This window comes from Microchirus variegatus, assembly GCF_963457635.1.
Source record: "Microchirus variegatus genome assembly, chromosome: 1".
Classification (NCBI taxonomy): domain Eukaryota; kingdom Metazoa; phylum Chordata; class Actinopteri; order Pleuronectiformes; family Soleidae; genus Microchirus; species Microchirus variegatus.
In genome coordinates, this window is record NC_139802.1 from 40823406 (window position 1) to 40850978 (window position 27573).

General features: G+C 43.0%; 1 protein-coding gene across 3 annotated transcripts; it reads right to left on the reverse strand.

Annotated features, from left to right (window-relative positions):
* Positions 1-832: 832 nt before the first annotated feature.
* Positions 833-26780, reverse strand: LOC310936730 (membrane-associated phosphatidylinositol transfer protein 2-like; the record flags this gene model as incomplete). Of its 3 annotated transcripts, XM_083900856.1 has the most annotated exons (26): positions 833-1210; positions 1777-1905; positions 1993-2176; positions 3239-3388; positions 3491-3639; positions 3728-3844; positions 4017-4133; positions 4345-4493; positions 5186-5452; positions 5560-5721; positions 6729-6866; positions 6966-7136; positions 7993-8168; positions 9213-9412; positions 10583-10702; positions 10808-10997; positions 11077-11230; positions 11930-12020; positions 12276-12340; positions 12493-12597; positions 13547-13642; positions 14374-14706; positions 15101-15334; positions 16136-16257; positions 16414-16628; positions 26703-26780. In XM_083900856.1, 26 exons carry the CDS (start codon positions 26778-26780, stop codon positions 833-835), a joined length of 4290 nt encoding a protein of 1429 aa, XP_083756982.1. The 3 variants fall into 3 exon arrangements, with proteins under 3 accessions (XP_083756982.1, XP_083756984.1, XP_083756983.1); XM_083900858.1 differs by lacking the exon at positions 5186-5452 and having other exon boundaries at positions 5560-5718; XM_083900857.1 differs by lacking the exon at positions 5186-5452.
* Positions 26781-27573: the final 793 nt, after the last annotated feature.

Genomic DNA, 27573 nt, shown 5'->3' on the forward strand with positions numbered 1-27573 from the left:
TATGAGGCAATAATCCCATCATCTAATACCAAATGAAATCCTCCCTTTATGAATGCTCAGTTCAATGCTCAAAATGTACTGATTCACCAATGTGACTTTTACAGCGAGTTTGAGCTTATTTACCAGATGAGATGATGCCATTTCTAATTGGCATCTAAATCAGGATTATTAATTTTTGTCCACATTGTGGACAAATAAAAGCAAAACGAATAAATAAATACCAGAAATGGTCAAAGATGAAAATGATATATTTTGTAATTTGGGAGACCTGACCCTTCTTTTGCACTGTGAGGACTCTCTTTTTTCGTACTTATTGCCACGTCACGTAGCCGACAGGTGGGACAGAAACCGAGGTGAAAGTCATTGGCTTTTGGCGTTTTGAAGATGAATCTGGCTCTTTCAGTTTGTCCTGAGCTCATGAGGGTGAACGTTGTGGGCATGTGTGTGTGTGTGTTTAGAAAGGAGTTCGGGGGTCGTCCCGTTATACGAGATAACTTTAAGGCTTGCAATGATTCTCTAAACCCTTCCTTGTCACCTTTTTTAATAGTAAATGATGTCTCCTATAAAAAAAGGTATAACTGTAAAAGAGTCATGCTACAGAACTGTCTTTTGTTCACTGCGTCCCATGTGGCCTGATTCGTCCACTCCTCCTGAACAGATCCCCAAATATCTCTCCTTGTCTATTGTTCCATGTTTTCATCCCTCATCGACTTTTTCGTTTTTCTAGAATCCAACCCCTTCATCTCTACTTCCTTCATTCCAGCCGTCGTTCATCCAGAGATCATGGTGGCTCGGGCCTTGCGTCCTCTTCAACCGCAGCTCCTTCTTTGAATTATTTTGGCCCGAGTAACCCTCCGCTGCCCTCCTTGGTGCTCCCGCTGCGGCCCCAGCAGCCCGCCGCTATGCTCATACTTCTCTGGGTGGCGATGGTGGCGATGCCTCGTTCGCGCTCCGTCTCGCACTGGCTCTGCGTTCGTTCGGTCCGGCCCGGCTGGCCGGGCGACGCCGAGCCGGCTCCTCCTCCTCCGGGCTTCTGGGACGAGATGCTGCGGAAGATGTGGTTGCGTTTGCGCAGGAAGTCGCCTCCGGCGGCGCCCAGGCCGAAGCTGCCCTTTCGGAGGACCATGCGGTTGCTGGCGGACTTCGCCGGGCGAGACCTCTGGTTGTACTCCAGCTGGGACAAGTGGGCGGCGTAGCCATCCGAGATGAACTGGGGGGGAAATAGTTAATCATCATTAAATCACATTAATAACACTGGGTTACAAAAAAAAGTAAGTTGTCTGTTTTCAACAGAATTGGGACTATTTTGCACCACTGAATCCAAAAATGAGGTTTTTATGCTAATTTGATTTTTAAAAAATCCAATCTTCTGACTAAATTGAGTCCATTTTTGTGACATTATCAGTTGATTTTCGTTAACATTTCTCATCCAAAAAGGTTTTTAGGAGAAAAAAAACAGATTCCTGTTAGGAACAATGGTGTATTCACTGCAAATGTAGCAGAATACGTCTTAGGCTTATTTTTGCAAGATCAGACTTCAGACTTCACCCCATTCACGCAACAAGCCTCTGGCGGCCTCTGCTGGTCACATTGGGAAGTGCAAGTGCGGAAGCGCAAACAGACAGACACACAGAGCCACTTAAAACAACACTTCACTCCCACATCGTTGGGTAGAAGTAACTCGTAGAGTCAAGTCGAGTAGTGCTAGGACTGTAAAATGGAAAAAGAGCCCATAAGTTGCACTGCACTAAAGATGATTTGTGATTTACTGCTCACCTGACACTGTTGCTGCATTTTTTTTGTGGGTCTTCCCACAATGTAGATGTTAAAAGGAGACAGACCGATGGACGTGTACACCGAGATGTCCTTGGTGGAGCCGTACGCTGCGAAGATCCTCATGTGGGCCTGATCGAATGTGAGGGGTCAGCGTTCAGAGTCTTCAGGTATGAAATGTGTCAGACACACACACACACACGCATCAGCCTCTCTTACCTCGTTGATGAGGTGTTTGAGGAAGTTGGCCTTGTGGCGGAGGGGGTCGTGAACCAGCCCGTCGCAGAAGGAGACGATGCCGTGGGGGAAGTTGTGCTGCGAGAGCCAGGCCACCACGCGCTGTTTCTGCATGTCAGGGCGACCCGTGACATACACTATCAGATAGCCCAAGTCCTGCCAGTATCTGCAAATGATGATAGTGTGAGAGCAAATAGTTATTCACTGTACATGCAGTTAACTTCAGTACATGCAGACAAAAGACTCATTCTTTAAAACGTAATGAGCAATTTGTATCATAGATAACACAGAGTGTGCAAGGTTTTTCTTCAATACCAAAACATCCTGGATTAAAAATGTTGGCTAAAAACAAGCATTTCATTTTATTTTTGGTCTTTGTCATCCTCTTAAGATCAAAATATTAATCGGAGCCTTTATTAACTGCTTCTCTGATATTTAACGTTCTTAGACACTCTTAGAAATAAGGGTTCCAACAGGGTTTTTCTACAAGAGCTGAGGTTCTACCTGGAACCATTTGCTTCTGAAAAACCCTTTCCTGAAGAAAGGGTTTTTCAAGGGTTCTTGGTAACACTAATGGTTCCAGTAAGAACCATTTTGATCCAGAGAACCCTTTAAAACCACTTTCCAGAATAAAGGGTTTTAAAAGGGTTCTTGGCGGAACCCTCCTAAAGGGTTCTCCTATGAGGACAAGCAGAAGAACCTTATATGGTTCTACTTAGCACTTTTATTTCTAAGAGTGCAGAAGTAGTCACAGATATACAAAACATAATCATGTATCATCCACATACCAGCGATTGACATTATTGTGACTGACAATATCATGCACTCTTAGAAATAAAGGTGCTAAGTAGAACCATATAAGGTTCTTCGGCTTGTCCTCATAGGAGAACCCTTTTTGGCTCCACCAAGAACCCTTTTAAAACCCTTTATTGAGCAAAGGGGTTTTGGATCAAAATGGTTCTTACTGGAACCATTAGTGTGACCAAGAACCCTTTCTTCGGGAAAAGGGTTTTTCAGAAGCAAATGGTTCCAGGTAGAACCTCAGCCCTAGTAGAAGGACCCGTTTAGAACCCTTATTTCTAAGCGTGGGCAGAGAAAACAAGACAGGGCCCAGAATGCCTCCTTGAGGAACTCCATGATCAATCGCTAACACATTAAATGTTTGACAGAAAGTACAACAAAATGTCCTAGATCTCGAAAAGTGCTCTGTTTTGGGAACGATCCTTACCTCACCACGTCTACAGCTCCAGCTCGGACCTTTGGGTCGCTGCCCATGATCGACACACTGGCAGCAAACGAGCCGTCGATACTGAAAACGACAAACTCTGCTCCCCGTGGTAAAACAGTTAGATAGCTGTCTGCAAATGTGTGGTCGCCCCTGGAAGGAGAAAACAAATGTATCGGCTTTATTTCAACTCACGAGACAGACAATTATAATTATAATAATTATGAGTAATAAATAATAATAAACACTGCATACCTGACGACCATCTTGACAGGATACACACCGACACCAAGCCTTTTGTTTTCGGGGATTACATAAGAGACACGTCCACTGCTGTTGGTGAGCTCGGTGTTGAAGTACACCCACTCTCCAGAGGGAGGCTGCGTCATGATGTGGACGTCAATCTGCGAGAAAAAGGAAAAACGCGTTGCCGTCAGCGACACTGTCGGACACAGGTGACACGATGACGTAACACATCGATCGCGTTAATACCTTCTCTCCGGCGAGGGTGACCATGTCCAGAGGACCGTACATGAAACGTCCCGCCACCGTCTGGGCTCCGTCCTCCGTGAACACGGCGTCGTTCGCGCGGTGGTTCGCCGTCACGTTCTGACGCGCGAGAACAACGAAGGATTTGAAATGAAACGAAACGAAAAAAGATGTGCTTTAACGGCACACTTTCAGCTTTGATTTAAGGGTATTTACATCCAAATCAGGTGACCGGTGTAGGAATTACAACACTTTTTGTACATTTTTACGAATGACTGAAAACAGGTCTTACTCTGATTTTGACGTGAGTTCTCTTGCGAAGCCACTTTTCTCGAGGTTTGGACGGAGTGAATTCAGAGACTTCTTTCCCGTCCAGCTCCAAGATACTGGAATTCTCATGTCTCATCACCTGTCAAGAAGATAAATAGCGCAGAACATTTCTGGTCTTTAGGCTCAAGGATTTATTTGAATGCACTTGGCCAAGGAGAACAGTGGCAACAACAGATGCAAAATCAGTCCTCAATGATCTGCTCTCGGCTCCGTCATAATCACGTTATGGGTTGCACAAGGCTCTGATTGGTCGAGATGAGAAATGAATAAGCCCGGGAGCATCACTGTACCTGTCTAAGTAGAAAGGAGACAACATCTGTGGATTCCCAGTAGGAGGCGTGGAAGAGATGAGGCAGAGCCACCGTGGGAAACGCCGTCAGGGCGTCAGGACAGTAGAGAGCATAGTCTGTCCTCTTACTGCCCCACCAACGAGAGGCAACTGCAACAGAAGGGTGAAGGGGGGGAAAAAAAATAGGAAAAAGTGAGTCTCAGTGAGTTTAGGAATCAGTGCGAGCACAATCGCGATCTCATTCCACTGCAGAAGAATCCAGTTCAGAAGGCTCTAAAACTGAAATGGTCCTCATGTATTTCACGAGAAAAAAAATGTTGACCGTGAAAGGAATAGTTCTTTTTTGTTATTTAGTCTTTTCTGGTCAAAATCCATAGAGATAATCAATGATTTTATGTCATGGCACACACACGTTACCCTGTGAATTCAGTGATTGAAATCATTCGTTTGGATTGACCTAATTGTCACAAATGAGGCTACAGTAAGCTAAAAAAAAAAAAAAATTGTTTGATCAGAAAGCAATGTATGAACTATTTAAGATTAACTTTTTAAGGTGAGGTAAAATTAAAAAATGTGTCCAACCATTTCCTTTTCCCTGGACCCCCAATTTTAAGAACCACTGAAGTAGAGGGACAGCACAGTGTTGAAGGTGTTAAGAGGGTTGAAACGTACACTCGCACTCGTAGAACTACAGCTCAAACTCCAGGGAGAAGTCACACAAGACACAGGGTTTACAGGTCTCAGGTGAGATCTTTAGAAACAGGACTACTAGGAACTAGGAAAGAGGGAACGGACTCTAGCGTCCATGTCCTCGTGTCCTCGTACTACAGCTCCCAGGATACCTTGCTCTATGTCCTTCAACGCCCCCGGTGACGGGGGAGCAGAGCCGATGTCTGTGACATCAGACATGTCATCGGTCAGGTGGGAAGTCACGTCAGAGCTAAAGTCCGAGCTCTGCTCTGACTCCACACCGTTGGATCTCGGCAACGCCCGACGCGTTTTGTCGCGCGACCGAGCGGATGACGACGTCGTCCGAGCGGCATATTTATTGTAGGGCAGAGCCAGGTGGGACAGCAGACTGGGTCTTTTACTGAGGCTCACTTTGTGTGCTGAAGGGGGGATGTTCAGAGGGAGGAAATGGCTTCGTCATCATACAGAAAGTCACCTCGTTGGCAAAGATACGGATCAGACCGTAGAGGTTAAAGTGGCAACTCACTCGTGGCGATGTTGGAGGCGGTGTAAGCGTCGGCTAAGCCCGACACCTGGCTCGCTATGCTGGCCTCGCTGGCCCTGCGCGTGCAGCGCAGGTGAGGGACGCCGGGTGACGTGGGCGGCGGATACTGGCCGTCGACGAAATTAGGTGAGTGAAGAGCATCTGCTGTGGAGAGAGAAGTAAATATTATGACAAGGCGAGAAGAGAGAGGATACATGAAGTAGTACGAGTCAATATGATGAGAAGGAGGTTCATTTTGCTGCCAAAACAGTCCTGTTCAGAACGCTCTGTTTAGTAGTATCTCTTTAGGTCCACCTTAATGGTCCACCTTAAAAAAAGGTAAAACGAAACTCAAGGGACAGGAAATGTCAGCCACAGAGGCTACTAGGAGCTAACAGCAGTTAGCATTTGGAAAAGTTATAATTTTCAGGCTCTAGCAGGCACATTGCCGTCATATAACATGTATCCACTGGACAGATAAATCCTCTGAGGCTGGAAGTTTGTGTAGAACTCTGTGCTGCACTGTGGAGCCAAGAATAGTACTTTTCGCGGACTTCCGGTTATCAAATACCGTTGCCCTCGCCAGCACTCTCGCATGTTTTATCTCCTGTACTTAGACTGAGGAGGACCACAAAAACATGAGTGAGCCGACTGATAGGGCCTCCAGAGTCCCAAATATAAGGATTTAAATGATTAAAAAGTTGATTTTGCATAATACGTCTGCTATAATGGCCTATTTATAATGAAATAATGTTTTTCTCATAAAAAGTCCTTTATGTTGATTTCTTTTCATTGGATGATTATGAAAATCTCTGCTCACCTTTGCAGATTTGATTGGCCAGATCTGGGAGAGAGGGAAGAACATTTAGTTTATTATCGAGCTGTGAAATAACCTGGAACGTTGTCATGAATTGACCTGCATTAACCCATAGAACTCAGAACATGTTGGCTGCTACTATATTTAAACATACAGTATATAAAGAGGGTACAAGAATGTGCAGTATAGAGTGTCTTATATCCTTGCCTAATGAGGTTGCACATTGTTTGTATTACGTTAGCCTTTACGTTACTATAGGAATACATGCTTCCTACGCGCACTGCACGAGTTATATTTAAATCAGGAAACAGGAGGGAGATAATAGTGACATAAGACAACGCTAAGAGAAACACACTCTCTGTGTGGAGCTGTGAAGTTTGCCAGTTGAGGACGGGCACAGGGATGGTGGTCTCGCTGACGACGCTCTCCTGGCAACGTTGGGAAGCCGCAACAGACTCCATTAGAAGCTGAGGGTTACTCTGCACTGTCTCCACTAGATGAGGGACAGAAGAGAGAAAACATAAAGACTCACCCATATACTGTACATACAAACATGCTGATGTATAGGATGTGTGTGTGTGCATGGGCTCACCCAGGAGAGCAGAGTGCCCATCGCCCAGAGGAAAGCGCTGATAACGTGGAACACTAAAGGGAGGCAGCAGGTGGAACCTCTTGTCCAGGAGCGGCTCCAGGCGCGAGGCCGAGGGGTCAGCCGGGTGGAACAGGTTGTAAACCTGCTGACAGGCTGGACGCAAGGCTGACACTGGAGGAGAGACGTGGTGTTAGAGGTGTTACAGTGTGGAACCATCCATCCATCGGTCAATTTAGAGCATTGGTTCTCAAAGTGCGGCCCGCGGATGAATTACAGTTGATAGTTTTAATCCAGGAGCTACTAAGCTTGTCCAATGTTTATTGGACATTACTGGATACAGACCAATAAGTGTAAACAAAAATTCTGGGTATATACCTGGTTTCTGTATGGTGAATTTGAGTGTATTATTGGGTAATAAGCAGGTAGCTACAGCCCCCAATTGCTAGCTATTTACCCAGTAAATATATGGTAAGAGAAATGTGTTACTTGGTATTAACCTGTAATTAGAAGGTAAGAACAATGGCCAAAATACTGGGTAATTAGTTTACCCAGTAAATTATAAAGCGTTATTATATTAACGCTTAAATTACATTATAATAACGCTTATATTACTTAACGCTTAACTTTAGAACTGCAATCTGGTCTTTAAAATGATTACAAATGGGATTTCTTTCTGGGTTTTTTTCCTTTGGCGGCCCTCTGTCCAATGTTGGGTTCCTAAATTGGCCCTCAGGTATCAAAACTTTGAGAACCCCTGATTTAGAGTATCAAAATGACCTAATCTGCATGTTTCTGGACTATGGGACGAAGCTGGAGGACCCAGAGAAACAGGGTACATGCAGACTCCACACAAACAGGCCCTTAGTTTAACTGAGATCTGAACTGGCAACCTTCTTGCATCTATGAATTGGCCTTATCGCATGAAAAGATTTTCAGAAACAAACAAAAACTACTACACTGATTATATCCTTTACACTGTTCTTTACACTGCAGCATGACATACAAAAGGGAAGAAAACATTGTTCACCATCTAACGAGGGCACCACAGTCTTCCTCAGCGCGAGCACAAGCCCCAGAGGAGAGCCGAAGAGGAAGAAGTCGGTCACCTCGAAGTCGAACTTTCCCAAGGAGCCTCCCTCCAACATGGTGCTGTTGCTGGATCGCCGTGACCCAGGATCAGTGTAGAGGACACTGGAGTGAAGACTGCTCAGAGAGATGAGGGAAAAAAAAACTAATGTTGTGACTTTTTAAATTCATCGCTTTTCAACTACGATAAGAATTTGATAAGGATCAGAAACATAGTCCTGGAAGTGACATAGAAGGGAAAAAAAATTTGATCTGCAGGATTAAACTACACTATTGCATTCAAAGTACAACCAGGTCCGTTTGGGCCATGGAAACTAAAAACAAACACAACAATGGAGCTCATACATTCACATGGGAGAGTTTTTAAGTTTTATTTTGTAATTGGTCTTCAATATAAATAAAATATTTGCAAATGTCTTAAGGAATAATTTTTAATGAATTTTTGAAATTCAGGAAATAATCCATTTGCCCTGATGCACTTTGGCAATGAGCTGACTTTTTTCTCAAAAACAAAAAGTATCTCGGAATGACTTGAAATTCACCATCATAATAGTCGGCATCGCCCTGAACAAGGATCCGTTGAACATATTTGCAAATCTCTTAAGGAATAATTTTAATACATTTTTGAAATTCAGGAAATGATCCATTTGCCCTGACAGCTGACTTTCTTCAAAAAAAACAAAACTATCTCGGAATGACTTGAAATTTACCATCATAATAGTCGGTATCGCCCTGAATAAGGATCCATCGAAAATATTTGCAAATGTCTTAAGGAATAATTTTAGTGAATTTTTGAAATTCAGGAAATGATCAATTTGCCCTGATGCAGTTTGACAGTTAGCTGACTTTCTTCTCAAAAACAAAAACTATCTCGGAATAACTTGAAATCTACCAACATAATAGTCGGGATCGCCCTGAACAAGGATCCGTTGAAAATATTTGCAAACCTCTTAAGGAATAATTTTAATGAATTTTTGAAATTCAGGAAATTATCTATTTGCCCTGATGCACTTTGACAGTGAGCTGACTTTCTTCTCAAAAACAAAAAGTATCTCGGAATGACTTGAAATTTACCATCATAATAGTCGGCATTGTTCTGAACAAGGACGCCTTAAAAATATTGACGCAAGTGACATGTTTTTGTCCATTCCTGCGTCTCACCTGGACAGGAAGGCTTGGTGGTGTTTGATGGTGTCTAGCTCGTACGTGGAGGAATCACTGCGCTTGCGCGGAAGTTGCTTCGTGGGGTCGTCGGGGCCCGAGCAGCGAGGGATGTCAATGTTGCTGCGGCTCAGGTGGCGGCTTCCCTCGAGGGACGAGACGCTGTTTATGATGATACCTGGAGAGAGAAGGTCTGTGTCCTGAGGGACAGACATGAAGAGAGGACAGAAACAAGTAGGTCAGGAATAAAAGATGTGGTTAAATGGTCTTTAAAGTTTGACGAATTCTACAGTTTTGGGGGTTCTTAAAAGTGTTCTTGGTAACACTAAGGGTTCCAGGTGGAACCTTTTATCAAGGTTCTACTGAGCACTTTTATTTCTAAGTATATGACATTTGGTAGAAACGTTTTGTGATGCACAGAGGATAAATCCTACTTTCTTTAGTGATTACTCAGAATTTCCAGCCGGTGCATCTTTAGAAGGAAGTATCCTTTGTTCAGGCGTCAGAATTACAGCTAATTTTGCTGATGATAAACCTTTCACAGTTTCATTTGTCCAATACTTGGCCTCCGCAAGTGCTGTAGTTTGTGTTTAGAGCTAATTACCAATTCATAACAACCATCTGATTCCAATTCTACTCCGTGTGAGGTATTTGTACACCAAGACAAACCTGTTTACGGTCAAGTTTCTGAATTTTAGCCTTTTACAGAATTACAGCTCATTACTTAGTGTGCTTTTATTTCATTGTAGCTGTACTGGGAGTTCATTCCACTGCCAGTAAATGTAAGTGAGGTTCCTTTTAGCAGCTAAGTAGCTTCCAATTCACTTTAAGACAATGGATGAGGTTGTCCTAACTACACTCTTAGAAATAAGGGTTCCAAAAGAGTTCTTCTACAAGGGCTGAGGTTCTACCTGGAACCATTTGCTTCTGAAAAACCCATTCCCTTCTCTTGGTAACCCTTTTGAGGCGTGTGAAGCTCGCTTAGGTTCTCATAGGAGAACCAATATCTTCTTGTTTTGTCAGCTTCTCCCATTAGGGGTCGCCACAGCAGATCGTTTGCTTTGTCTCTGGCCAACAGTAGAACAATTTCAATATATTATATATTCAGATAGCACAATACATTGGAATATAAGCATGGAAAAATAGACTGCCATAATTTGAATATGAATAGAATGGTGGATGTTTATGCATAAGCAGAACATGGAAGGAAGAACAAATAGAGGCCTTCAACCCTCAACATCAATAACAGAATTGTCATTCTGACCTTCTTGCGATGCAGACATCACCATCTAACCCTGGACTCATTGCTGTCCCGAGCCTCACAGAGCAGCTTATTAGTTAGTCTATCATGTTTATCATCGGGCTGATACCTGCACACTGATGGTGCTGCCTCGTCTGCTACTGTTCTGGCTCTCTATCACCGTCACTGAGCTGCTGCACAGAGCGTCGAATCCCAGGATTCCGCCGACACAGTCGCCAATGACACACACCTGCAAGAAAAAAACAAAGCACAAACACATTCAGCTTTGACTTGTAGGCAAAACTCATCCACTTTCACCACCTCCGTGCATCTTCATATCAGGTGTCACACTGACCTGGCCATTGAAGGATGCTCCTTCTAAAGACTTGATGAAGTCATTGTACACCTGATTGGCTCTAAGGATGACCGTCGCCACGGCATCTTGATACTGTGGCGCAGAGGTAGCCAACAGAGGCAGAGCAGCCAGCGGGATGTGGTCCTGACTGCTGGAGAGGCAGCCCTCATCGTAGCTGTAGGGACTCAGGCTGCAGAGCGGAGAGGACGCAAAAGGTTATCCACGTGTTAAAGGAGAATTATTTAAACGCGATGCAAACCGTCACTCACTTAGAGACGAGCGAGAACGCGTCGGCACACACGGCGGGACACGGGACCATGCGGATGGTGATGCGGCCCAGCGCCGCAGGGTAATGGACCCTCATCACGGTGTCAAAAGCCCCACTCAGGGTGTTTACATCCCCCTGCTTGCTGCTCTGTTCGCCTGCGGGTAAAGTAATACACATCGTGTCAACTTCTGAGTCGTAAAAAGAGAAAAGAAATACAACTCTTTGTTACTCGTAAAAAAAAAAAAAAAAAAAGCCTGACAGTTTCATTAGGAGAAATTTACAATATCTGATGTTTAGCTCACCTCACTTTTATGTCACTGTGAAGCATTGTGGGTGTTTTGTTCCTCGATTTCTACATTACTTGTGTTACATTAATATTCATGAACTGGAGCCATGAAGATGTTTTTTCACTGATGATGTTTCTAATTCTTAACCTTTTAAGGTACGCACCAAGAAAAAAGCAAAGGAAAAAATATTTATTTGCATCTTTTATTATTTTATTTCATTTACTTATTATAACAATATATATATATATATATATATATATATATATATTTTTTAAATTAGACCCATAGTGTTTCAGATACAGGCTTCTACCAAACGGTTGAGATGTCTGTTCATAATAAACCTGGTTTGCATAATCCATAAAGTACAACAATCAGAACAAGTCACATTAATTAAGTGTTAGTGAGTTCAGCTTGATGCATTTTTCAATGAGATATTGTGACTTAAAATGTGGTCGACCAAAACGGTTGAGTAGTACCTTAAAGGGTTAACGGTTTGCATTTGAGGTCATTCAAACTAAATGTACAGTAATCGTAGCACATGTAAAGTGATACTTGGCGCTGCTGCACCTGAGCCAGTGTCCAGAATGTTTCCACCGTGCAGGACCAGGACGAGGACGTGGACTTTGGACGGCTGCAGACACTGCTGAGACGAACAATCCTGCACGTAAGATATGAAACAAACACAGAGGCAACATATTAATTAAATCTGTATATGAATCCTTCAAGCACTAATAAAAACAGTAGATAATGTGAACTTATAAGCCAGTAACTGAGTTATGGTCCTGATATGAGGTCAAACTGAAGATTTACTACGAGCCTATTTAAGAGGAGGGATGTTATCAACCTTAAGTACCTTAATTTAAGGTGGAAGTTTGAGAGGGACATGAATGAAGAAACAGCGAAAGGACTTTACCTCCATCTGCGTCTCCTCATTACTCATGCCAGCATACTCCCCACCTGACTCCTGATACAAGGCTTCTGTGAAAACAGGAATTATTCACTGTTATATTAAAGGTTGAGTGTTTTGTTCTGTTCAAAACCGTCCAGAAAACCCTTTAAAATCTGTGAGGATGAGACATAAATGTCCTCACAAAGAAAGGTTTGAATCAGCAGACTGTATGCTCTCCTACCTTGTGCTTCATCCACCTCTATTGTCTCTATCTTGTCCATCAGGTCGTTTGAGCTCCACTTGGTGATCTCCTTGGCAAACATCTCCTCGTTGTCAGAGAAGTCCTCTGCATGAAACACAGAGAGACCAGCAATGAAAACAATGCTTCTGGCCCTTTGTGAACCCTCATCTGAGATCTTCTGACCTAAAGTTCTTTCATAAAAGTAAATCAACAATGGAAACGGGCAATTATTGTCTCATGAGACCATTTTCTAAGATGAGACTAGGTGAGACCAGGAAAAAAACTGTAACACATCACGTGCATATCCTATATCTACACACAGCGTTGTAGCACTGTACACAAATAGGCCTGATGACTGTGCCAGTCGCAAGGTAACAGTCGAACAAAATGTGTGAGTGTTAGTTACGTTTCTTCACACATGGCTATTTTATTTTAATATAACAACTGAATGTGACCATATGCATCTAATTTCAAATTTCCCAATTATGAAATTTTAGGAAAATGACACAATTTTGCAGTTTTCAATTGTGCTTATGAAGTGGTTTAGCTTCATAAGCACAAACCACTTCATAAGCACTTCATAAGCACTGCATCAGCATTTTTCATGCAGATGCAGTGACGAACATAAGAGCATCATTTAATGTAGTTTTTATTTTATGAAGCCCTTGCTCCTGTATAAATTTGACCATGGAGTAAACCATATAATTCTGTATAATGACTTAACACAAGTTAATGTTTCACAATGCTGATTCACAAAAGGAAATGCCTTGAACTAAGGGAACAACTACAAGAAGAAAGGGTTTTAAAAGGGTTCTTGGTAACACTAATGGTTCCAGTAAGAACCATTTTGATCCAGAGAACCCTTTAAAACCCCTTTCCTGCATAAAGGGTTTTAAAAGGGTTCTTGGTGGGACCCTCAAAAAGGGTTCTCCTATGAGGACAAGCCGAAGAACCTTATATGGTTCTACTTAGCACTTTTATTTCTAAGAGTGTAATACAAATGGTGTCATGGTGTCAATAAAGCCAATGAGTTGTTGTCGTGTGACGACTTTACCATGAGCGTCAAAGAACTCATCGTCTGTACTGTCCTCAGAGTCCCGCGCGATGCTCTGCATCCTCCACTCTGAAATGCTCTGATGAGAAGGACTTCCTGTGAACACACACACACAAAGAAAAAACATGAGGGAGATGGATATTAAGGAAAACATCAGATTTATCCAGGCCCTCTTTGTTTGTCCAGTTCATACTATCAAAACTAGGAAAGGAACTCTTAGAAATAAGGGTTCCAAAAGGGTCCTTCTACAAGGGCTGAGGTTCTACCTGGAACCATTTGCTTCTGAAAAACCCTTTCCTGAAGAAAGGGTTTGTCAAGGGTTCTTGGTGGTATCCTCCAAAAGGGTTCCAGGTAGAAGGGTTCTCCTATGAGGACAAGCTGAAGAACCTTATATGGTTCTACTTAGCACTTTTATTTCTCAGAGTGTAGAGCCCTGCAACAAGCAACCACAACTTAAAAAACTCAGTATGGTTTAATAAAGTAAATAATACCAGAAGCATCGCAAAACAGGAGGCAAATTAAGTAGAAGAAGGTAAAAAGTTGAAGTCATTTTGGCCTCGGGTCAATATTTTTCAAAGCAATTGTGCGAAAAACATCAAATCTTCATCAGGCAAAGCCTGAATTTGCCATGTTATTCATGTCGTAAAACCTTTTTCAGAATAAAGGCTCTGAATACGACAAAGTCTGCATGACAGAATGTCTGGTACGCTGGACTCAAAGGTCCAGGTTCTGTAAAAATATGTTAAACCTACAGATAATTCTGGAATAATACTGGAAAAATAATTCCAGAATTAATATAATTATTGTGGCATCGGTGCCCCTCTCACCTCCTCTCTTTGACGACCTGTTGGAGGATCTGGACGACGTTGACCACTGTTTGGTGAGTTCCCCTCGATTCTCCAGGGAATCCCCGTTTTTCCCTCCGTCCGCCTCCGCTTTTGCCCCCGTGGCCTCGGCTCCCGACGCCTGGTCCTGGCTCACGGACGAGCCGTTGGTCTCCGCTCCCCCCTCCTCGCTGAGGCTGAAGTGGGCCATCTTCTTGGCCAAAGCCAGCTGGGTCTCCAGCTCCAACTCCCTGATGTCCTCGATGGTCAGGCCGTACCACTCGTCCTGCCAGCACCACGCCTGCCGGTGGGCGCGCACCATCACTTTACGCAGACCTGGGAGGACAGCAACAAGGATTTATCGGCATGTAATTTCATTTAAGTGAGGAGCAGAATCATGTTCCTGTGACATAAATCAGGAAAAGTGGATTAACCTTGAAAAGTGTAATGTTATGGCTGGTAATTACAGAACGTGTCCTCAGAGATTCACGGGTCGGAAAGGAAGAGTCTTGCCTTGTACAGCCTTTTTGTCTTAGGACACTGCATTGACTTCCATTCATTTGGACAAAGTATTATCCCTAACCCTAAACATAACCAGCAATGCCTGACCCAACATTAATCTAACCATGATTCAAATCTTAGCCCTAAACTTAACCAGTTCCTCAGAAATTAGGTCCTGCCTCACTAAGTCCAGGTTTTATGCCAGAAAGTACACAAATCGCATACATACCCACGTCATGTATGAAGCGTTCGATCTTGGACTGCATGCCCCAGTATCTGAACTCCACTTTGCAGAGCTTGTAGGCACACATGACCTGGTTCTCACAAGGATTCTGGATGATCTCCTCGATCCAGTCGTCTGACAGTGGACCCCGTTTGGTCTTGATGGACTGATACAGCTTCGGGTCCTCCTCCACCAGGTACTCATGAGGAGCGATGTAGTCCTTTACAATATCTATGAGGTCTGCAATGAGACAAGGGATCGTTTAGGAGTCACAGATAGAGGCTACGTTCAGATTAGCAGGCTGAACATCTGATTTGTGTCACTTCATGTGGTCCTTAGGGCTGGGTTTTCCCTGAATCGGTTAAAGGACTCATATTATACCTTATTTCTCCAAGTTAAGCTAGTTCCCTGGTGACCTAATGAACATGTCTGTCACATGCTTTGGTCAGCCACAGAGGCTACTGGGAACTAACAGCAGTTAGCATTTGGAAAAGTGATCATTTGCAGGCTCTAGCAGGCACATTGCCGTCATATATAACATGTATCCACTGGAGAGATAAATCCTCTGAAGCTGGAAGTTTGTGTAGAACTCTGTGCTGCACTGTGGAGCCAAGAATATAACTTTTCGGATGCACTCTCGCGTGTTTTACGGACAAATCAGAGCTCCGCGAGACAACATTTCCAGGAATTTAGCGCATTGTGGCGTCCTAATGAGCACGGAAGTCAACATCGCGTGTTTCATCTCCTGTACTTAGACTGAGGAGGACCACTGAGTGAGTCATATTTTTTCACACTTTGCCGACTGATAGGACCTCCAGAGTCCCAAAAATAAGGATTTAAATGATTAAAAAGTTGATTTTGCATAATATGGGACGTTTAAATCTCTTTTTGGTGTTCCCCTGCATCACACACAGGTGGTCGTCCCTGCAAATAACATCAACTGTGTCCAGTTAATGTCTGGTCTTGCTTATTCAAATATAATACAAGACTTTCATTTCATTTTGTGACGCGATGGTAGGATGGAGTGTGATTTCTGCTTACCCACAGTTCTCTGTCTCTTCTCGACAGAGGACAGACTGAAAACGTCCCCTTGATTTCCAGTATCTGGTTTATAATATGTCTCAATGTCAATGGAGAACTTCTCTACAAAGGGACAAGTATACCTGCAAAAAAAAAAAAAAAAAAAAACATGAATAATTCTGCTGAAAGTGGTTTTTGCCGTTGTGTCAATGAAATAATGCAAACATTGAGTGGAAGACGGTGTGTGTGTGTGTGTGTGTGTGTGTGTGTGTGTGTGTGTGTGTGTGTGTTCATCTCACCGAGTTCGTGTGTAAGGGTAGGCATTCCAGGACTCCTCCTCCACTCGGAGCGCGGCCTGAGGCAGAATGGAACAGAACCAGGACGGGATGTGTTTCCCGATGTGATAGACTTTGCGCGTGTACTGGCCCGAGCCTCCGGGGCCGTCCTCGTAGGGTCTGTTCTCCAAGATCTCCACGCCGCTGCCCTCGCCACAGCTCTCCTCTCTGCTCTTTTTCTGCAAGGCCACAGAGAGAGGGGGTTGGAGATTTATTAGATTTACTTATTTATTTAACAGTGGAACAGACCTGCGATGGTATCACACGTCATTGTGGATGAATCTGAAAATACCATACGAGGAAAATTCTTCCCCAACCCCCTTGTTTTTGTGCGTTCGTTTCTCATTTGGGTTAAGGTCTAGGGCCGAGCCGTAGCGCTACGTAGCCCTTGAAATGAAGCTTCCAAAGGACCGCACTTGAAAAGGACGGTTTTGACAAATTTCCCAGCATCCCCGCGTCCCCTGTCAGAGAAGTTTGAAAACCGGCCGTTAAATCTTTTTGGAAGCGATGTCTCAAGCCAAGGAGTCCCACAAATGTATTTTCAGTCATGTGTAATAATACTACTTCAATTGTCAACGTTTTTTTTCTGAATCACTAGTCAAGTTTGTTTTGAATTACTAGCTAGTCGTAGCTATGCCGATGCTAATATTCCGGTGTTCCTTTCGTAAGCGGTTATCTAGCTGCTATCGCTATTTGTTTAGATGAGATATCCGATAACCCTTGAAATGACACGTTAAAATGGTAAAGGCAACAGACGTTACTTGTGAGGACGGCATTTACGGATTTGTTGATGTGATAGGTTTGTCGCCTCGATTTTTGATGTAGCAGTCCGAGAGCGTCAGTACCCTCAACTCTGTATTGAGGGTCAAGGGGAACTCAGTCAAAGGGGTAAGGGGAAGGGGAAGGGGGATATTAATACCATGTTTATGCGGCATTTAAAAAAAAATCGATTTCAAAGTATACTGTAAAGTACAGAGATTCCCACCTTCCCACCCAAAACAAAAAAGACAGAGAACCCGTTCAAACTTGGTATTAGCATAACGTCCTGTACAAGATCGTACAGGTCTGAACGCACTGTTCTGAGGACACATGTCTACATCCCTGAGCTACAGGAACGCAATCCATTCTCAGGATGCATCAGAGTAGGCAAAGTCCGGCCCAGATTTTGTTTTAAAAATGTATTATTTATGGCCCGGGACAGAGTCAAACAGACACATGTCATCCCCCATTAGCTCATCACGGTGAAGAGTTTTAGCTGCGAACCCAGCTGTGACAGATAAATACATCGACTTAACACATGCATGCTTTGATTTGGGTTCCATTGCCATTTAAAATGTGACAATGAAATTTTTTTTATCAAATAATGCATTTGTATGTAACTATGATCTATGACTATGATCCAGCAGCAGCAGCAGTGTGAGGCATCATTGGTGCAACAAGAAACGAGTGTTATTTAAATGCAAAGAGGCTGTGATTGGAGCATGACTCATTCATTTAATTCCTAGCAAAAGTGCCTTTGATATATATATATATATATATATATATATATATATATATATATATATATATATATATATATATATATATATATATATATATATATATATATATATATATTATCATGTCTAACGTCCTTACACATTAATCTAAAACTTGTCAAAAACGATTTCTTAATTAAATCTTTGGCTGAGAAAGAGCAAATGTAAGTAGCGTCTCTACACATCCTCCCATTCTCCTATCGTTGCTGTTACAACGTCCAATAAAAGCCTGACCGCGTTTACATAATACTCCTGTCCCTCATTCCTCGTGAAACACATTTCCATCAGAGTTTTTTTACAGAGAGACACAGCACAGCCAAAGTGCTGAGGTGGGAGGACAGAAGCTGAGACACTGGTTTTCCTTTTTTTTTTACTCTCTTTCAAATCCTCCTGACTCTCCTCCACAGTTCACACTTACTCTCCTTAAATAACCAAACCTCTCATATTGTGGAGAAGCAGACTTGTCAGACAGGCTGCACATAGAATAATAAATGTAGAATAATCGGTTTTAAAATAAAGCCATAAAAACACAATAGCATTGTACAAAGAATGGTAAATGTCCTGTATTTACACAGCATTTTCCTAGTCTTGACAACCACTCAGTGTTGCTTCACATGATCGTCTGTATATACCAAATACCAAAATACCACAATAAAAGCACGAGATGGTCAAACTGTGTTTATGGAATCACCCCCTGAACCAAAACAACAGCAGCACAAGTATATTAGAAGTGTGCTTTTCTTACACATAAATAAGACATTCTTATCTTTTGTGGGGAACACTGTTTTTGGAGCCAGAGCCACAAGTCTGTGCCAGCTTTGTGTCAACAGCTGTTGCAGTGATATGAGGATCCCCCTAAATGCTTTGCACAGACACGATCGGGTGAGTCAGAGCTTTCAAAACAACAAATAATTCGATAAGGCAAAGATTAGGTCTGATGCAGACCAGAATGGACACTGCTCCACCGAACTGTGAATCGTGTCCATCTGAGAGGGGTTAGGAAGATGACCTGGTGTCACAATGTGCTTCAAAAGCAAAGGCACAGATCTGTGCCGCAGGTGCACCCATGGTTAATTGCCGTGGGAATAATACACAACTCCTTATATGGACATCCTGAGTGTGTGTGTTTATACACTCTTAGAAATAAGGGTTCCAAAAGGGTCTTATTACAAGGGCTGAGGTTCTACCTGGAACCATTTGCTTCTGAAAAACCCTTTCCCGAAGAAAGGTTTTTCAAGGGTTCTTAGTAACACTAATGGTTCCAGTAAGAACCATTTTGATCCAGAGAACCCTTTAAAAGCCCTTTCCTGAATAAAGGGTTTTAAAAGGGTTCTTGGTGGAACCGTAGGGTTCTCCTATGAGGATATATGGTTCTACTTAGCACTTTTATTTCTAAGAGTGTAGGCCACATATTCAGGCTTTAAAATTGTGTTGTTGAGTCAAAGTTATGATTCATTTTATATCACATTTTTAGTAGTAGGTGATATAAAGTAGCAATAATAGTGCGCACTAAGGATTAATAGGTCCCCAAAACTCAATTTGCTGTGAGCACAACCTTAGTACCACGGGTGCACCACTCTGTCCCAAATCATACTTTCCATGCCATGTCTGCAAAGGTCCGTGTGACATTAATCTTGTATTCTGTAACCATGGAAACTTGCTTGAGATTATGCCAGGATGTACATTGGTACCCAGACATGTACAACTCAGTGCTCAAAGAATGCAAGGACATACAAACGAGAAGCTAACTCGGGAATTTGCTACGGGAATGGAACCTGAGATGGAGTTCGTATTCGAGGTTGCGTACACGCAGGCAGAAATGTGACGCAGCTCTGCCCCTGACCATGCATGGAAAGCGTGAGTGCCTAAGGGGTCTTGGTGAGGATTTGCAGCTAATATTAGGGTTATGTTAGGATAATAATCGAGTAAAACATAGGTTCCTCTCTTCAGTACAACCAATCACATTGCCATTTGTTAATGTTCCGTGGTCCGGGAACACCCAGTGAGTGATATTTTTAGACGACAGTCAAAGACAAAACTGATATTATTTCTCGTATAGAACTGAACATTCATCACTTTTATTCCTCTAGCATTTGGAAGCTCTTTGCCATTAAGGATATTAAATCCTCAGTGCAGTTCAGAAGAGGACTGCGCCAGGGCTATATGAATAAATGATGCACATATACACACACACACATAAACCATGCATACATCATTTTCAGTACATAAATTGGTGCTTATAAAACCAGCACCCCATACTCGGAGGCAGCTTGATCAGGACATTAAAAAAATGAAATATAACACGTTGAAAAATGCCATTTTACTCTGATTTAAATTAGCTGTTTATGAGTGATGAAATGTATTTATATTCATGATTGAATTATTCTGGTTTAATTTGAGCACTATAATTTGATTTTGGAGAAACTATCTGTAAACCTCTCTGCTTTCGTTCGTTTAATACACACTTGGTGTGTTAAATCCCGCATAATGACAGATGTATGCAGTAAAGTAAACTGCAGGTATTTGACATTCTGCATGTCCAGTCTTTTGCATGTGGCCCCAGCTCTCAATAGTGGAACATTATCCAAGAAATAGACCCTAAAGCAGGGGTCAGCAAGTAAATATACTCTTAGAAATAAGGGTTCCAAAAGGGTTCTTCTACAAGGGCTGAGGTTCTATCTGGAACCATTTGCTTCTGGAAAAACCCTTTCCAGAAGAAAAGGTTTTTCAAGGGTTCTTGGTAACACTAATGGTTCCAGTAAGAACTATTTTTATCCAGAGAACCCTTTAAAACCCATTTCCTGAATAAAGGGTTTTCCTGGTGGAACCCTCCAAAAGGGCTCCAAGTGGAACCTTTATAAAGAGTTTCTACCTGGAGCCAAAAAGGGTTCTCCTATGAGGACAAGCTGAAGAACCTTATATGGTTCTACTTAGCACTTTTATTTCTAAGAGTGTATGGTCTCCGCCAACTTGAGGAGCGACTATTTTGTAATGGAAACACAACCTAAACTGTGTTGTGCCAAGGCGAGGCGAGGAGAGGTAGAACCTTTTTTATAAAGGTTCCACCAAGAACCCTTTTAAAACCCTTTATTCAGGAAAGGTGTTTTAAAGGGTTCTCTGGATCAAAATGGTTCTTACTGGAACCATCAGTGTTACCAAGAACCCTTGAAAAACCCTTTCTTCGGGAAAGGGTTTTTCAGAAGCAAATGGTTCCAGGTAGAACCTCAGCCCTTGTAGAAGGACCCTTTTTGGAACCCTTATTTCTAAGAGTGTACTACTAAGGCTACAAGCTCAACACTGGTTAAATCCTCGCTTCCACCTTTGCTTTCAAAGGCCGAGATTGTGACGTCACTCGGATCAATATTCGATTTACAATCGAGACTGCGAGGCCCCTACACATTATTAAACGATTAAACATCTGTTGGCGCTGGCTATGAGGTTTTAATCGTGTTGCCGAGTCGGCGTAAACGCTGTCGCGAGGACCGCGCTGTGGATGCTGTTCTGTGATTGAAAAGGTATTTCATTCCCTTCGTGGTAATATGCAGCCGCTATGTGAATACAAATCATCACAGTCTTTATTAACAGTGAGAGCAGAGTGTTCGGGGTCAAGAGCGAGAGCCGAGATTGTACACGGAGCTCTCTCCCCTGAAGACTTTAGGTCGGGGTGATATCAGTAATGAAGGTCAGGGGAGGCAAACAGCTGGAAAATTCCTGTAATCTAGCAGGTAATGTAATTTAGGTGAGGAGCAGAGGGTCTTAAATTACCCTCTTCATGGCCGAGTCCCTTCTGCTATAGCACATGGAAGAGCGGCGTTAATACACAAATCGTGGAGCCTGAGGCGGCAAAGCTGAAGTGTTGATAATACAGCTTTATCCCTGGAACTTTGAGGAGGTTTATGAGAGCAACAGTGGTGAAGTGAAACGACTCTCTTTCACATCAGTCCATGCTGTCAAAGGAAACAAAGACTCAGGCCACATCTACACGGAAACTTACATTTCTATAAGTTGAATTTTCCACCAGTAGGTGGAGTATTAAACCCCGCTCACCAAGCAGAAAAAACATTTCAACAACAGAAGAAGTTGTCACCAAGGATAGTCATCCAAACCTCGACCTGGCAACCACAGCAGTTCAATAACTCTGCCAAAACAGCCCTGTTCAGAACGCTCGGTTTAGTAGTATCTCTTTAGGTCCACCTTAAAGGTCCACCTTTAAAAAAAAAGTAAAACAAAACTTAAGGGACAGGAAATGACATCAGCCACAGAGGCTACTGGGAGCTAACAGCAGTTAGCATTTGGAAAAGTGATCATTTGCAGGCTCTAGCAGGCACATTGCTGTCATATATAACTTGTATCCACTGGACAGATAAATCCTCTGAGGCTGGAAGTTTGTGTAGAACTCTGTGCTGCACTGTGGAGCCAAGAATAGAACTTTTCACTTTTTTTCTTTTTTGTTTCTTTCTCCAGAGTCCCAAATATAAGAAGTTAAATGATTGAAAAGTTGTTTTGCGTAATGTGTCCCCTTTAAAATATAATAATTTATGTTAAGGGGACTTGTGTCCCCCATAAGGAAGACAAGTCCCCATAATGTGTGTGTGTGTGTGTGTGTGTGTGTGTTTTATCACATGTTGCTGCAATTAATATTTTCCTGTTGATCAAAGCATTCAGGTGATTAGACTTTATGTTATAGTAGGATCACATTGAGTTGGCTTGAACTGTGCTGTGCTCCATTTCACTTAACAAGGTTAATGTCTTTGTGCTTCATTAAATGCACTCCTCTCCACGCTGCTGCCCGAGCTGCACATCGACTGAGATGAAAACCAAGGATAACTACAGGATAATTAATAGTAAACACAGAACGAGGCTGAGGCTGAGGCTGACGCGGGAAGCTACATCTCCACCGACTTCAACGATGGTGAAGATAAGAAGTGAGCAGGTAAAGTAGCACCAGAAATGATTACATTGCATCTTGTGCAAAGATTGCAAATGAATTTGAGTGTAGTAACCGTTCTTGGCCACATTCTTACATATGGCACCTTTAAGGAATGTACCAAAGTATTGTGGTTCAAGATTCTCCAAATCCTGCCATTTTTAGACTTGTCTATTTCTAGTCCAGGTCTATTCTAGGATCACTGGCTTTAAATAATGATACATCTTTTTTAAATTCCAATTTCAATTGTCTACATGGTGTCCTGAGTGATATAATGTCCATCATTTGTTTGCAACGTAGCACACTACGGCCTTATTGGCAAATTTAAAGGTGCATTACGTAATAAATGTAAAGCAACTGGCCATAAAATCCTCCTAATATGTCACAGAGACTCAGGAATAATGTTCATATAACAAACTGAACTCACCAACAACAACAGTACAGACAAAATATTTGCATTAAAAAAAATATTCTGCAGACTGCAAATCATGTTTATGTTTTGAAATCATGTTTTGGCATGTGGTGCCACCTACTGCCGTCTACCAATCATTGCAGTCAGTAGAGTCTCAGCTGCCGAGCAACCACGGGTTGCCAGTCACGTCACAAAAACGAAACCTAAAAGACCTCGATATTTTGAATTTGAACGTAGTAACAGTTTTTGGCCACATTCTTACATATGGCTCCTTTAAATAATATATGTAACAATAACCAGTAAATGCTTAAATCCAGGGTTTCAGAAAGAGTTGCCAGTGTTAACGGAGTTGTTTTTTCGTAGTTACGTCTACAACTTTATGATGCATGTGGAGATGCTCTGTGCTTACACACCGTGGTTTTCTCACAAGGAAGCCAAACTATTTCCACACTGGTGATATTTCAGAGAAGCGGGAGGGAGGGGGTTTCGAGTTAGGTCAATGTGTCGGCCCAAATCAGCAGTTGCCATGGTTACTATTAGTTGGCAGCATCTTCGGGTTGGCGGGAGGAGGTAAGGTGTAAACGTGCTTCAATGGCTACAACCACAACACTGTGTTTTTCTAGTCTACTTTTGTGTTTGGACCCCTATTTTTTGCCTACTTCGGACTTCGATACTTTTGTAAATTTCAAAATAAAATAATGATTTTACACCTTTGTTCTTGCCTGGTCCTTATTATAAAGCTAAAACCTTTATTTAAATTAGATATAAGCGCACTTACAAGAGTAGTGGAGGGACACTTGCCCGGAGAGCGATGACCAATTGATTTGCTTACAGGAAAATAAAGATGAGGGGAATAAATGACAGAAGACAGAGCATACTGTATGTCCAATAGCAGATGTTGTGCTGTGTGAGGTTGACCGGTCACTGTGAGGACCACGTCTGTGGAATCTGCCTTCACCGAGGGTCTCATTTCTGCTGCACTGAGCCGTCGCTGAATAATTAATGTGACACCGCAAGGTTAGCATAAAGCAGCGGTGCACAGCTGCCCTCCTTGGGTCCACACACACACACACACACACACACAGAACCTCATGCATCAAACGTTATCACCAGCTGCTCAAACCCCTTCCGTTGGCCAATTTCTGTGGTTACGTCGAGTTCGACGCTGGTAACAAAAAAAAACACTCACGTTTCACTCAAGTGTCAGGATGTTGTTTAAAGGAAATAACATAAATAGTACAAAAGGAAACATATTCATCTAAATGGGGTTCACGACACGATGTTGTCGTCGTATTCCCGACAGCACCAGCACACTCTCTCTCCCTCTCTCGTTCCTCATCGCACAACAAATGATGGCAGCTCCCGCCATGCTGCAGCTGATGTCACTGGTTACCATGACAACCTGGTTCTCAGCTGTTACACTGGAAGGGAGGAGGGGGTCCAACAGCTGACGTGTGTGAATGTGTGTGTTCTTGTATTTGCTACCTTCTCTGGCATAAACACTGACCTTATCAGGACCAGTACACTCTTAGAAATAAAAGTGCTAAGTAGAACCATATAAGGTTCTTCAGCTTGTCCACATAGGAGAAGCCTTTTTGGCTCCAGGTTAAGGTTCTACCTGGAACCCTTTTAAAACCCTTTATTCGGGTTTTAAAGGGTTCTCTGGATGGTTCTTACTGGAACCATTAGTGTTACCAAGAACCCTTGAAAGACCCTTTCAAGGGTCGAGGGTTTTTCAGAAGCAAATGGTTCCAGGTAGAACCTCAGCCCTTGTAGAAGGACCCTTTTGGAACCCTTATTTCTAAGAGTGTAGTCCTCATGGAGACCAAAACCTGGTCCTGATGATGCAGAACCTAATTTTTTAAAGAACTGCTCACATTTTAAGATTTAAATTGTGGTTATGGTTAAGGTTTAGTTTAGGCTGGGTAGTCAATGTCAATGTCCTCAGTAGACTAGCGCCACAAACCTGTGCATAATATGTATGTGTGTGTGTGTGTGTGTCTGTGTTTGCACACATTATAGACTGAAACAAACACACTCCACAGGCATATGGAGCAACATCTGCTCTGCAGGAAAAAAACACACCCAGACCCATGACCTTTCACCATGTTCTCCACCACCACACTCGTGTTCAGGTGCATTTTTGACACATTATGACAAGACCTTAAACTCCCGACCTCCACCACCTTCACCCACAAAGATGAACTCCTGATTTGACAAAGTCCCCATAATGCATAGATCATCAACTGGCAGCCTGCAGGCCCAATCCAGTCCCCCAAAGCTTCCAATCTGATCAAAAAATCCCAAAATATATTGTGGTCTAGAGTCCGGTGATTGAACAAATATATTGGGTGTCGGCGAATGGCTGAGTACATCGCTCATTTATTGTTTTTTGTTTTTAAGATTTCATCGTATTTAATTTATTTCCTCTGACTAGCTGCTTCTTTCAAATGGCCTCATCTCAAAACTCAAACCATAGAACAATCCACATTCATTGAAAACACCCTTCGAATTAATGTGATGGTGAATTCTGCCACAACAAAAGCAATGATCAATTGTATCAAAATTTGCATTTCCCAGGCATCGTCTTGCTTAACTTTACTCGCTCATTGTTCTGCACGGAATCTCACGTCAACGGCAGAGCGAGAGACCGCTAGTCATTACAACTCAATGTTCGCTCTGCATAGGCCTCGTCTACGTCCATCAAAATATGCATTTAGGTGGCATCGTAACAGACAAGGGGGACATTTACCTTCATATCAACTTAACTTGCACAAAATTCAAGCACTTTCAATGACCCGCGTCTATTCAAAAACTTTCAAGGATTGAAAAGACTCAGGGAAAGCCTGAATCGACCATTCAAGAAAGTAGATCACCCAGAGAAAACGCACAGAAAGGCCCTCGGTTGGACCTTCTTTTTGTGCACATCAATGCTAACCAATATTCCTCCTGTGAGGCCCTCCTGAGTAACTTGCCCAACATTATTGATACTATGATATTAAAGATGGGCCCATGGTTGGTGTAGTGGTTAGCGCTCTCGCCTTTGCAGCAAGAAGACCCAGGTTCCCGGGTTCGAGCCCCAGTTGGAACAAGGGCCTTTCTGCAAGGAGTTTGCATGTTCTGCCCGTGTGTGCATGGGATTTCTCTGGGTTCTCCGGCTTCCTCCCACAGTCCAAAAACATGCAATATAAGGATTAGGTCAATTGGTCACTCTAAATTGACCGTAGGCGTGAGATGGACTGGCGAACTGTCCAGGGTGTACCCCGCCTATCGCCCTATGTCATCTGAGATAGGCACAGCACCCCCCACGACCCTCCGGTGCAGGATAAAGTGATAGATAATGGATGGGTGGATATTAAAGATGGATTCCACTCACCTGGATCATGTAGAGCTGAGCGATGCGGTACTCCTCCACGCTCATCGGCATGGGGATACGATACTCCTTGATCAGCATGGTTATTCCTATGAGTGTGTGAGCGTTGAGGGTGTTGAAGTGGGGCGGGCGCTCCTCTCAGTCGGCTTCACTCTCCAAGCAGCAGGGAGTCATCGTTATTCACACCTGAGACGAGACAAAGAGACGGGAGCTTTTAGCGGTAAAAAGGTGCATGAATATGTAAATGTTCTACCTCTATATCTGCAAGTGTCCACTGTTAGATGCAAACCAGAGGAGGAATTACCATGTTCAGCTCTATAAGGTTTAACACACTTTCTACCTCCAACCAAGCCAACACACCCTGTGCGTTTCCTCCAAGCACAACCCCTCCTACAGATCTGTTACAAGGTAATCCACTGACCTCGACTCATCCCTGAAATCCCCCAGCAACCTAAATCCCAGCCCCGGTCTCCACAGTGAAGACTCAGCCTTTAAATCCAACAAAGCTCCTCTGCTGCGACCGAGAATACATTTATACGGAATAGTTTGTAGGTACGGAACATCAAGTTCTCCTGCTCCGGTGCTGCATTCAGGTACTTGTTTGTCATGCGAGACTCCACATAATCTGAGCAGTATTTCCGCCCGCGTTTGGTTGTCACCAGCGCCGCGAACACACCACTGACGCGTCATCACCTGTTTTCCCACAAGAACACACAGCTGTATTTTGTTTTACAACATCTCTCGCCCAGCTCTCCAAACAGCTCTGCGAGAGCGTGATGTTTGCCAGGCTGATGATGCACTGTTGGAGTCACAAACAAAGCAAACAGGGATGAGCAGGGGAGGGTCACGTGACAATGGCCACTTAATCTTACGC